Source organism: Entelurus aequoreus, linkage group LG18 (genome assembly GCF_033978785.1).
Source record: "Entelurus aequoreus isolate RoL-2023_Sb linkage group LG18, RoL_Eaeq_v1.1, whole genome shotgun sequence".
NCBI lineage: Eukaryota > Metazoa > Chordata > Actinopteri > Syngnathiformes > Syngnathidae > Entelurus > Entelurus aequoreus.
The window spans coordinates 28,712,570-28,726,590 of record NC_084748.1 but is presented as its reverse complement, the minus strand read 5'-3'; the positions used below and the strand labels follow the sequence as shown (position 1 = coordinate 28,726,590).

General features: G+C 39.3%; 1 protein-coding gene across 1 annotated transcript in view; it reads left to right on the top strand.

The window, feature by feature from the left end:
• Positions 1-14,021, top strand: part of LOC133633986 (vasorin-like) — a 36,548-nt gene that overhangs the window by 22,311 nt on the left and 216 nt on the right. The window contains exon 2 of the mRNA XM_062026855.1: positions 9,503-14,021. This exon is cut by the window's right edge and continues 216 nt beyond it. Coding sequence (XP_061882839.1) covers positions 9,503-11,647 — 2,145 coding nt within the window. The 3' untranslated portion in view covers positions 11,648-14,021. The remainder of the gene's footprint in view (positions 1-9,502) is intronic.

The window sequence follows — 14,021 nt, the reverse complement described above, 5'->3', positions numbered from 1 at the left end:
TGTCAAAAGTCAGGCATTAATAATGCTATCAGTGTAAAATCTGGCCAGCGGTGTGTGCGTGTGTGTTAACGCGCCATCCCTCACAGTTTTTCCCTCTCCATTCCAAGAATCCCAACAGGCCTCAGGCCGTGTCATAGAGCCGTGTGTTAGGTTGACGAGCCGCCGCCTTGCCGCCTCCTCCTGCTACGGATGTGGTTGTGCGTTATTACATTGAAAAAATAAATACTACCAATGTACGTCAGCAGCCTGTCACGTCAAACAGTCAGCTATTTTTAAACACGGGCCAGTAACCTCACAAATACAAACAAATACAAGACGCGGGAGTGTAAACACGAACTTTGACCTCATTCAACTCACTAACTTGTAACGAGAGATTTTCCATCCACCACGGTACAACACGTGCACAAAAAAACAGGCCCCGAAGTTAGTTAAAATGAATTTAGGTAATTTCTGGTAATGCTGATTGATAATAAGTGAATAATTACACTAGCTGTAATTGCAATAGTGAAAAGGATCTGATTGAAGAATTTCTTGTCGGTGAAAGGCAATGAAACGTAATAAGACCTGATCTGCTGAGATAGTGTCTGAACATGTCAGATGGGACTTTCCATGTTTAAATTGCTAACAAATGCTACAAGTGGATCAAATCCAGATTTGTTTGAGTGTCATCTTACAGCTTGCAAGCCTGCTTATTTATAGAAAAATAGCAATAAAAATAAAAGCTGAGATATGCGATATGCTTTAAAGATCATTTCAATTTATAATAATAAAATGTTCCTTTTTTTACAATGTTGTACAACTTTTTGATTGAGTGGATTGTCCCCAAAATTTAATGGGATAAATTACTATAATTTTTGGACAAACTTTATGTTCTACATACACTATATTGTCAAAAGTATTTGGCCACCTGCCTTTACTCACATATGAACTTGAAGTGCCATCCCATGGAATTGTCCAAAATGTTTTGGTATCCTGGAGCATTCAAAGTTCCTTTCACTGGAACTAAGGGGCCAAGCCCAACTCCTAAAAAACCAACCCCACACCATAATTCCTCCTCCACCAAATTTCACACTCGGCACAATGCAGTCCGAAATGTAGCGTTCCCCTGGCAACCTCCAAACCCAGACTCGTCCATCAGATTGCCAGATGGAAAAGCGTGATTCATCAGTCCAGAGAAGGCGTCGCCACTGGACTCTAGAGCAGTGGAGACTGCTTTACACCACAGCATAGTCGATACTACTATGATTACGTCAATATTTTTTGGCATCACAACATCTTCTTTCGTTTTTTTAAAATGTATATTATATTTATAAACTTAGGAAATAGGTCCCTGGACACATGAGGACTTTGAATATGGCCAATGTATGATCCTGTAACTACTTGGTATCGGATTGATACCCAAATTTGTGGTATCATCCAAAACTAATGTAAAGTATCAAGCAACAGAAGAATATGTGATTATTACATTTTAACAGAAGTGTAGATAGCACATGTTAAAAGAGAAAGTAAGCAGACATTAACAGTAAATGAATGAGTAGATTAATAATTCATTTTCTACCACTTGTCCTTAATAATTTTGAAAATATAATAGAATGGAAAATGACACAATATGTTACTGCATACGTCAGCAGACTAATTAGGAGCCTTTGTTTGCTTACTTACTACTAAAAGACAAGTTGTCTAGTATGTTCACTATTTTATTTAAGGACTAAATTACAATAATAAACATATGTTTAATGCAATTTTTTTGTGGTCCACTTTATTTAGAAAAATATCGAAATCATTTTAGTACCGGTACCGGTATCAAAATATTGGTATCGTTACAACACTAGTTCGAACTTAATCCGTCAGTAGGCTCGATATGGAAGCAATAAAAACGACAACATAGCTGGCTTTGAGAAGACACAGTTGAAGTGGAGGCACGTGAAAAAGGCGCATCCCTAAGAGACGGCCAGAAAGCAGCCTGAAGGCAGTCTGTAAAACATAGTTATTCAAGGTTTTCACCAAATAATTAGAAGTTATGTAGACCACAACAAAGTGTTTTAAATGTAGAAAAAAAATCATCGTATGGCACCTTTAAAAAAGACATTTGTTGACAATGTCGACTAATCGTTGCGGCTCTACTCTGAAGTAAATTCAAGTTGACTTTCTATGAGGAAGCTTGGTGAATGCTTCTTGGAATGTTCATTAAGGCCACGTCTACACTAAGTTATTTAACCCCTTAAACAAAAAATTATTTAGCCTAAGCCCGTTTCAGCCACACTAAACCATCGTTTAAGGTCCCCCTCCTCGGACACATTTTTACACGGGTAAGTCAGCCGTGTAATTCTTGAATCTTCGGCACTTAGCTTTGTATGGACTCATTGATCGTTTACAAAGTGAGTTCGGAGAGGAAGTGACGCCAGAAAGACCTCGCCCACACAGGAAGTGATGTCAGAAAGAACACGCCACAGCCAGCTTCATAAGAAAGCGGTTTCGTAACTCGGAGCTAACCACTGGAAATATGGAGGCGAGTCATCCAGACATGCCCGTGTTTCTCTTTCCGTCTGTTCAGACACTTGTGGAAATCACACATGAATACCTTAAGAGAAAGCGATTGCAGCTATTTGGGATACAACACTTCACAGACGGCAAGAGAACATTCCAATGTCCGGCCGGGTCAGCTGTGATGCTACTTAGCGAAAAACTTTGTCCATTTGTCGAAAGAGACACAACGAGAATGCGAGCTCCCGTGGATGTGATAAAAAAGGTAGCGTGTGCTTTGTAATACCTGGCCGTCGAGGAAAACAGCGAATTAATTTGGACTGGCAAAGCAGACTGTATCAGTTATTGTCCACCATGTATGTCGCGTACTCAACATCTCGGTCCAGAGTATATAAAGTCACCAAAAACGAATGGACAATGAAGATAAAGGCAAAAGAGTGAGGAGTGTTCTGACCAGATATCTAGATCCCTAGATTGATTAATATTAAATGTTCTTTATCACATTGTTTACGTGTCTAATAAAGATTTGATTAATTTATGATGGCTCAGGTGTGATTCACTGGATTCCAGTTAATTGAAATACCACAACACTGGATATTGTTCATATAAGTTAAATTTAAGAACTTGCACACAAAGCAACACTGGAGGTGACTATGACGTGCGCATTTTCTGCGCATGCGCACTAGGTCGCGTTGCGCCGGCGGACGGAGGGGCGCATGGGTCTTAAACGGGGGCATTGTTGTGTGTGGACACGGATAAGGTTAGGTGTTATTTAGTGTAAACGGGACCTAAGAAGCTATACCCGTTGTGCTTGGTAAAAACAAGGCTACATGAAAAAGGCTGAACACTGACTACCACTACAACGCTAGATTTTGTGATTAAATATCCATATTTTTTTATGCTTGAGAAACTCAAAATAAGTCCACGAGAAAAGCTCGCCTCTGGTGCTTTGCATATCAAAGTGACATGCGCAATGTGCTCGTCATCCAAATAAAAGTGCAATGACTTCCACATTTGTCTTCACACGGAGCGGAGGAGGCCGCCTGCTTCCTTTGCTGCGAAAGTAATAGCAGGGATCACGTCTGCTCTCGTAAATCACCCGCCTGGTGCTGATATGAGCTGGCCAGCAAAGAGTTAAAGGACTTCTCAGTTGTTAGAATGCAGCCATTGTTTCCTTCTTTGCCAACGTCACTAAGATTGGACACAGGCAGACACTACAACTAATTGATTGCCCTTCTACACAGACAAGAAGTGTGTGTTTACTCTATGAAGACGTTTGTCAGAGGTTTAAGTAAGCAGATATGGGGCAAGTAAACACACACACAGCACTATAGAGGTTGTAGTCTGCAGTAAATCTGCCAACACATTTCTGACCTAACACTGGGGTAATGATTGTATGTGTTTGTGCGTGTTAAAGTGTGGAGAAAAAAAGAGCTTGAGTTCAAATATCTAGATTTAGGAAGACAGCTTGTTTTTTTTTTTTGCAAAATTAGGGACAAGCGGTAGAAAATGGATGGATGGATGGACTTTTCACTCAAAATTTCCGTTCACTCAGATCTAAGAGAGCACAGTTTAGGTTCAATGTACACAATTGAATATCTCAATTACTCAGACAACAATGTGTTTATATAAGTTTCCATTGGGTTATGTTGTTTTAAATGAGGAAATACATTAATGTCTCTTGTTTTCATTGTAGCATTTAAGCTAGGAAGCTGACGCCGGTCAGTCGGTGAGTTTATCAAAGTGCAGTTAGCATTCATGGTTTTTCGATCATTCTGATTTAAAATGCTAATACTAATCAACAGAAGTTTTACCCAGGTTATCATTACTACCGTTTATCGTTACATCCCTAGTGCAGACTCGGCCTACATCGAATAATCGATTAATTTGATTAGAAAATAGCTAATCATTATTTTCTGTTGCTTCGATTAATCGTTTGAGTGTAACTAAAAAAACTTGATAAATTCGGACCACATGAACTGCCTGAAACTTGAAATACACAGACATAGTTTTTGCTCGGCCGCTGCAATAGAGCACATATGGTAGTAGTGGTGTGTGGGTGCCATTATCTCAGCAGAAAGTTGTTTTTTTAATTGTATTTTTATTTATGCACACATATTAAAAGTGCAAATTTAATGTTAATGACGTGTGTTTATTAGAAAAAAGAATGAAGGTTATGGCATTTAAACTATTTTCCCTAAAATTCCAATAACGTATGTTTTATCCGATTACTCGATTAATCAAACAAGCAAGTGATTCTCAAACTGTGGCGTATGTACTAGCTCCATCCAGTGGTAATCCAAGAATCTCTTGATTAAAGTACAGTGTTTTATGTTGCTATTTTCAAACAAAGTGTTACTGTTCAAACTGTGTATAATGTTCCATTGGCCAAAAATATTAAATATACTTGTTAAATATAACCTCTGCCTTGTTTTTAATGATAATTAGGCCTACTACCTTACTGTATTTAATGTTGGTCGTTATGGTGGTACTTGGAGAGTATTATCTGAGGTGGGACTTGATAAAAAAAAGTTTGTGAACCACCGAACTAATCGATAGATTACTCGATTACTAAAATACTCAGTAGCTGCAGCCCTATTGCAGTCAAATAGTAAGAGATAACTCTTCACTTCAGCCTATCCTCAGAGCGGTGTATAAAAACACATCTCTATTCTCTTATATTGTAAAAATATATCTGCACACAATCTTAGACCTATAGTGTCGGGAGGATGTTTCTACATTTGTGGCTCATGGCCTTCCGATATCCTCCATCGGCACCGGTAGGACTTGCCGGAAGGTGTAGCTTTGATCAATTTGCTCGGGCAAGTCAAGTTAGATGTCTTCTCGGCGCTGCGCCGGACCCAAGGACCTCGCTAAACTATCTGATCTTGACTGTGTTTATTTGTTTACCAGAGAGTTTGTTGAAAAAAGTTGCAAATTAGATCTTTGTTTTGTTCCTTTCCATGAAAGACTATTGTTTTCATGAGTATATTTAATTAACTTTAGAAGAATCAGCACAGCTGCTACATCTGCATTATTTTTATGTTTCTGATACCATAGTGACCAAAACAACAAACTTTTTTGCAGTTTTCAGAAAAACAGTCTTGTGAAAACAACTTCTATGTGTTGCTATGTAGTCCCTAAATCAAATGACATCAGCATTGGTGGTTGAAGGAAGTAGATGAAGGTTTGTTGTCTGGAAAACAAGCAGAGTGTAAACCTCGGGGGGAATCTTTACTGCTTCTGCTGCCTCTGCTGGGTTTTGTCTTTGGGGTCATTTGTAGTTTCCAGATGTACATAAGTAGCCCATTAAGAAGAGGGTAAGATGAGAAGCCTCGAGGGGAAAAAGTTTTAGTGGAGCTTTGTGTCAAATCTGCACAGGTACACCTTGGCCCTTCGGTGTTTGGTTTCTAAACACTTCCCAAAATCTGTAGACTGAAAACAATGCCATCCAGGTGTCGAACTAAGAATCTTGTAATCTTGTATAAGCCCTAGCTTATACGGTGCATTCTGTTCAGGTCTGAAGAAAGTCTATACTATAGCAATAACATCCATTCCTCAATTGTGGATATGGCTGTAGGTCTTAAGCAAATCTACTTTTCTGGAGTTTAGTCTACAGATTTCAAACTTCATGTACTAAATAGTCCATTGTCAAGAAGTACTATTATCTGATAAAAAAAAAAGGGCAAAAGAAACCGGAGAATACTATTGATTATTTTCTTACATACATTTTTAAAGGACTTTCTAATATACAAGCAAAATGCACGAGCAAACAACCTGGTTGTGTATATAATCTATGTCAGTGGTGTCAAAAGTCCAGCCCGGGGACCATTTGCACTCCGCTTAGTTACTGCTACTTGTTAATGACAACCACCAAAAAATAAACAGAACATCACCAAATAATCAAAAAGGTCCTGACAGTTGCAATGTTGTGTCTTAAAGTGACGACAGATGATAAACATGCTCAATCGCAGATAAGTGCAGAAAAATGTGGCTATGTGACATTTTCTCCCAGGGTTATTCATTTTTTTAAAGCCTTTGTGCAGTCCAAAAAAATGGCACCTAAGTTGAGGGTTGAGTGACTTTCTAGTTGTCATTTCTCAAATAAATACAATTCCTTTCTTTCATTTCTGAGACCAAACATCACACTTATAGCGTTCACAATAACAGCCCATTGCGTTACATCCTGTCTGAACCACTCTAAATGGAACTGAGGGCACGAATATTTCAGAAAAGTCTCAGAGCCCAGCCCAACATGAACAATCCTGACCAAATTGCTGCTATTGTTTCTTGTTTCTTCAGAGTCTATTTTATTTTATACATTTGTATTTTTTTTTCGCCTTTTCATTAGGAATTGCAACCTTTCATTTAAAAAGAAATTAACACATGGTGACAATAAATATTTCTAAATTCATAAATGTATCAGTAGTAGAGCAGTAAAAGACATGGAGAAAGAGTGGGATTCAATTTAAACTTTGCTGTTTCTAATTCTTTTTCAGATATGTTGAATTGTGTCAATAAAACCATGTGATGTTATAATTTATTGAACATGCCTGAAACAAATAAATCATAACCATAATTAAAGATGGGTATTGTTCCGATTTTTATGGATACTAGTACCAAATTGGTACTTTAAAAATGGTGCTTGTGGATAACATTCACATTTAAAAAAACAAAACAAAACAAAACAAAAAATTAAATGATAATTAATACATTCCAAAATAAGAAATACAATCCACAACAACCTGCCATAACTGATGCAGCCATACAGAACATAGAGAACGCACACAAAACAACATGCTTGAGTTGTAATGTTTGATGCTCATAATTCCGGGGGTTTGTTAATGCAACATCGTTCGCCGTAACGGTCATTGAGACATAATAATAATAGTGTTACTGTACTGTACTGTAATGGCTAGCCTATTGCTGGAGTGCTGGCGGTGTTGTGAGGGCAGCTGTTGCCGTGTTCAGGTCGATAATCAAGTATAAAAAGAGCGTACGAAAACCAGCACCAAAATGTGGCACCGATAGCTATGTATTTTTTTGGTCTGGTTATTACACAAGTGCCATTATGGAACCAGGTTTTGGTGCCCATCCCTAAGCATAACACACACTTTCTTAATTGTGATTAAACAACCCCCGGTCGCACTCTATAAATGGACTATTTAATTGTTTATTTACTCCTGTCCTAGTCCAATGTTCGGCTTACATAAACAAATTGCGCGTATTCACATTCCGCTTAAACAATTTAATTTTACAGCCATTTGGGTCTTTAAACTGATTTCACATTTAAGCCTTTCGAGCATGAAGTTACAGGATATTCTACATTTGGGACATTTGTGTGGGTGGGAGTGGAAGTTTGCACTGTTGTATCCTCCTCTATTAAGATGAAGTAATCTCCCCTCAGAGCCTATGTTCTAATAAAATTTATGCTCCCCTCCTTGCTCTTTAGTACCTACATTCCTGACTTCTCGTTCCACCTCTGTGCACCAGACAACTGCTTTCTAAACAACACTGAAGAGTCAGATTTCTTATTCACAATACAGCAAATACATGTCTTCACAGACTGTTACCACAGAGTGCTAAAGAAATCTGCCACTACCCCGTTTTACTTACAATCGTGGTTATTTTATCACTCGTATCTCCAGTTTACCTTTTACCAGAGTTCTTAAATCTTTGCAATGCTCCCTGCCGGCATGCAGAATAAATAAACAAGGCATAGCGAGCCAAACACCTGCCAGTACTTAGCCACAGGAGTTCTTTTGATCGTCATTTGACGACGAAAAAAACATACAATGGAAGACTCTGTTTCAATTTGAGTAAAGTAAACTGTAGATTACATAATTGTATCTTTACACCCTAACAAAATTAATATTAAACTGCTAGTTGTAAAATTGAAGTCAAGCACACCTTGAGACGCAGGAAGCTTGGCAGACCCACTTAATTGTTTTGAGTGCAACATGGTTGATTTGTTTAGGAACAAGCATATTTTGTTCATAGAAAATGCCTGCCAGAACCCAAGCATGTTTGATATGATGTATATACTTTATATTGTTAACAACATCCAAATCGCAATTGGTAATAATCCGCAGTTCCACAATTTATTTGAGAGCCTGCTTATGTGTCTCGATATGTGCTGCTGTTTTGGTTAGCAGTTGCGTTAGAGCGGGGCTTAGCAGTTAAATGTTCATGCTCAGGAAACAAAAGGATGTGTTTACTGGGTCCATTTAGATATGTTCATTACTCTTTTTATTGTGAAACTAAAATATGGGCCAAGGAAGAGGATATTGAATGACAATACATCCACATATACTGTAGCAGAGGTGGATATCCAAAATTGTGTACAATTTGGTGTTGGTCCAGATAAGAATTGCTTGTCTTTAGAAAAGTTCTGTATTATTCTTGGTGAAATTCACCAAACACCATTTTCTTCCTAGTTCTTCTGTGTCCTTCCCCCACTTATTTTCCCTATTTTTACCTTCTCCTAGAGGACAAAGGTTCATGCAGGCATGTCTCACAGTGAGCGATGGACGCAGTGCATTGTGGATAACTGAATCCAGCTGTGTTGGACATTGTGCATCTGCCGGAGCTAAACATGCAAACTATGTTGGCTGCTGATCTTGGGTGTGTGTGCGCGTCAACCTGCTTTCCGTCACGTTGACACACAGCTAAGGTTATAGAACCACGCGAAGAGGACTTGACGACTGAATACCGTGTCACGTTTTATTGGGGAAAAAGTATGAACTGGCTTTGTAAGTCTTGGTGGCATATTCTTGGCTTTGGAACGCAGTGGTGCTGTCAATTCATAATGTTTAAAGAGAAACACGGTCATAAAATTCAACTAACAGAAAAGGGATAAGGAAGAACTAATGGGGTATTAATATTCAAACTTGTAAAAGTAGAGGATAACATTTTTACAAACCTGCTATTCATCCTTTGTTTCCAGTTTTTATGCCGATCCAACTACATAAATCACCTCTAACACTTACAAATTACCTTTCTATGCTTTGTCTTTCAGAGTTCCAAGTCTGGAAATACCATGTTGCCTCTTCTCCTGCTCCTCTTCATCTCCTACAGTCTGGTTTTAGCCTTTGAGTGCCCCGTAGATTGTGCTTGCCAAGACCAAAGCTCAATATTTTGTCTAAATCGACGATCCAACACTGTTCCCCGTGTCCCAGCGAGCACAGTGAATCTCTACATTTTCCAAAATGGGATCAAAACTTTGACACAAAATGACTTCATAGGTCTGGGGGAGCTGGATATGATCGATCTGAGCCAGAATGAGCTGGGAGAGGTTCCGGGTGGTGTATTTAAGATGCTGTCAAAGCTTAAAAACTTAGATTTGTCATCTAATGCCATTACTCACATTTCCAAAGACAGCTTTTCTGGGTTGTTCCAGCTGGAGAGACTGTATCTCCATCAGAATCTCATCCAGACCATCCACCCAGAAGCTTTCCAAGGTTTAGAAATGCTATTGGAACTCAAGCTACATGGAAACAAACTCACCTCCTTGCCATCCCTTCAGTTACCCCGACTTCTGCTTCTGGACCTCAGTAACAATAATATCCCAAGTTTAGGTGTCTCAGACCTCCAGACTCCTCACTTAGAAGCCCTTAAAATAGCTTCTCTTGGGCTCACCTCTCTGGATGATGACCTTATAGCCTCCCTTGGGAATCTCCATGAGCTCGACATCTCCATGAACCAGATAACGGAGGTTCCTAATGCTCTAAAGCAGGACTCCCTCAAGGGTTTAATCAAGCTCAACCTGGCTGTCAATCCATTGGGTGAGCTCAGAACAGAGGACTTTCAGAAACTCATTGGGCTCCAAGAATTGGATCTCAGTGGCATTAATCTCCAGGAATTTCCCCAAGATTTTTTCCAGTCCTTCTCCAGGCTGACATATATTGCAGCAGCTGAGAATCCATTTAACTGTTTGTGTCCACTAGCTTGGTTTCCAGTGTGGCTGAAGGAGAGAACTGTTGATCTGTTGAGGCCTGAGGAGACCAGGTGCCACTTTCCTCCAACTAACGCTGGTAAGATGCTTTCAGCACTCAAGCACAAAGATTTTGGATGTCCACCAACTACAACTTTTATGATGAAGTCCCCTATCGGGAGTACACCTCGTCCTCAGGTTCCTACCACAACCACAGAAACAACCCATACAAATACCATAACCCCTCCTCCACAATTAAATGGACAAACCGTGGACTCAAAGATAGACTTGCTTCCATCAGAATCTCCTGCCTCCCCAAGCTCCACAAGTGGGCGATATGAGCAACACATCTGTCCAGCAAACATCTGTCTTAACGGGGGTACATGTAACTTTGACCCAATGGGACAATTGGGCTGCCTGTGTCCTTTCGGAACATCTGGACTCTATTGCGAAAACATTGACAATGTTCCAGAGCCACCAAAACCTTCAGCAACAGAAGTGTCCAAGACGGCCCCCACAATTCTTGCAGAACTCGATGCCATCAGCTCACGCCAGGTGACCTCCACATCTATCCTTCTTGATCTTCATCGGTTCATCAAGACACGACCAAACATCCGGGGCATCACGCTGACCTACCGTAATCTCTCAGGCCCGGACCGCCGTCCCATCATTTTGAGTCTTCCGGCATCCTACCCCGAGTACACCTTGCGTGGACTGATACCCAACTGTACCTACTCAGTCTGCGCCAGTCCTCTCGGCGAGAGAATGAGCTCCAGGGCTAACAGCTCTGTAGAAACTGGGTCTTGTACAGAAGCTCGCACTGTTGGGGTTCCACTGACATCCTTAGAACCCAGAGTGGAGACACAGAGCTTACTCACATATACTCTCATACCAGTTGTTGCTGCTCTGGCGCTGGTGCTGGTGTTGGCTTTGGTGGCCGGTATGATCATCTTTCTGAGGAAAAAGAGAGAGAGCAAGGCGGGGATGGAGCTTGAACTGGGTCCTGCTGATCCTGACGACCTGATGGAAGTGGAAGGCATCAAGGTGTGTCCTGAAAATGGGGGAAATGGGACACTACCGCGGAAACAAGCGGAGATCGAGTGCTGTCACACGCCACAACCACTGCCTTCCTTGCAACCAAATAGTAGCTTAGACTATGAGGTGCATTTGATGCAAGGACACTCGCCATCAAATAACAATCGATCATCCCTAAAAGCGTCATATTTCTAAGTTGAAATAATACACAGACAGTCTTGATGTCCGTCAAAATTCTGTTCAGGTCTGTGTAGTGGTTTAGAATTCAAACATTTCCTTCAAATGTCACTATGGCACTTATTCTTTGTCTCCACTACTGACCGGATTGACAGAGAATGATGAGAAGCAATTACAATTGCAATGTATTGGAAATGATGTGAACCACTGCGGGACAGACAGGTTGTGGTTTTTTAATGGGTTTGATGGTGACAAAACCCAACAAAGTGCAATTGACAAGAATCGTCCTAGAAGCATGGAGAAAGCTATTAACTGTGGTTTGTTCTAAAACTGTTTTTTGTAAAAAATTGAAAGAAGTTGTAAATCTCTTGCTGGATTTGGAAATGAACTGGAGGAAATTTGAGCTATAAATGACAAGAAGGGTAAAGTTCTAGTCTTGGCTATAGACTGGAACTGAATTGACTCATTATTATTGCTTTTCAGTGTTATCATTAAAAACTGAAATAAGACAGATGATCAAACAACGATAAAGCTACAGACAGTTTGAAAACATTTTGTGGAGCTGAACTTCCTAAGCATACCAACTTGGATTCTTCACTTTCAACAGATCCATCCATGACTCAATCCACACGTCTACTGGCTTTTGGCTCAGTGGGAACTACATTTTCTGTGAAAGAAAAAGGGACTGAACAAAAAGCCATTAAGTCGGCCCACATTGTCATGTGTCATGACAGAAAGTCTGGCTGATGTAACCTTATTTGTTTTTTGTTTTTTTGTGTTTTTGTGCCTACTCTCAAATCAGTATTGCTGTCATCGAAAATGTTATCAAAAAAGATGGAAGGGTGTCTAGGAGTCAAGTAACCATCAAATATGTACAAGACAAGATGTTTGTGACTCCTTAGCTCTGGGGTGTCCAAATTGTTTTCACCGAGGGTCACATAAAGAAAAATTTAAGGATGCAAGGGACCAAATTATCCCGATGAGTAATGCCCGTATTGAAAAGAAAAAACACAATAATATTAGTACAACATATTCATTTTTGAAGATAACGATTTTTATATTTTCAACCAAAAAGTTGTGTATTTTGGAAAAAACAGCTATTATAAAGCTTTGGGGGAAAAAAACATTAATTTTTTTGAGACAAAAGTACTGTATTTTTTGAGGAAAATAAACATATTTGAGGAAAAAAGTTATACATTTTTAAAATAAATACCATACATAGAATACATTTATATTTTTTTAGAGGTTAGTTACATCTTTACAAAAAAACTTCATAATTTACCAAGTTATGTTCTGCATAAACTACCATGAAGGTAAATTACAGTTTATTGTATACACTTATTTAAAGTATTAATATTATATTTTTCCATCTATCCATCATCTTATAAGTCGGGTCACGGGGGCAGAGAAGACCAGACTTCTTTCTCACAAGCTACTTCGTCCAGCTCTTCCGGCGGATCCCGAGGCCTTCTTAGGCCACCTGGGAGACATAGTCTCTCCACCATGTCCTGGGTCTTCCCCGTGGTCTGCTACCGGTCGGACGCGCCCTAAACGTTATTATTATTATTATTATTATATTATAACATGTCCCTCAAAATAAAACTTACTTTCTTTGAAACATTTATTCCTCAAAAATATAGTGGTATAATTTTTTCTTTTCAGTGTGGTCCCTTGTACATCTTCATAATATTGATATTTTTTAAAGAAAAAAACAGACTATCTTAGCTAATATAAATACTTTTTTTCTTGCAAATGCTTTTTAAATTTTTCACCTTCAGGCCTTAAGTAGGGGCCAGTAGGGCTATGTTTAATTTAATATTTTAAAGAACATGCCGCAAGCCTCTGTAAAAAAAAGGAGCTTTGGGCCGCAAATAGCCCTGAGGGCCGTACTTTGGACACCCCAGCTTTAGATCAAGTATTAATCTAGTTCGAGGTCAGCATCTGACCAAGAACAATCACAACGGACATGCCTGACAATTATGTGAACTTTGGTTAAACTAGCCAAGAAAGTGTTACTTTACTACAGGGTCTGTACAACATCCGAGTCTTTTGCAAAGTAGTAGTTGTTACCAGCTTACACAAACCTACTGAACATTCAAAGACCACAAAGAGATTATTCAGAATATAAAGGTAAAGTATGTTGAATTTTGGGGAACAGAACAGGTTATTTACTGAAAGGCTAAATGCACATCCTGATATTTGATTGTGCTATTTCTTAAACCAGAAAGAAGAAGTGCAAATGCTTTACACCATTGTGCCTTCAGATACCCAGGACATGCAAATGTGCCTTTTTAAAAACAGCGCTCTTAAAACACTAAGCCACATCTTCACTGTGGATGAATCGTAATTAAAGCAACAAAAACAAATTGTCAGGTTTTCTCCAACATTGTCC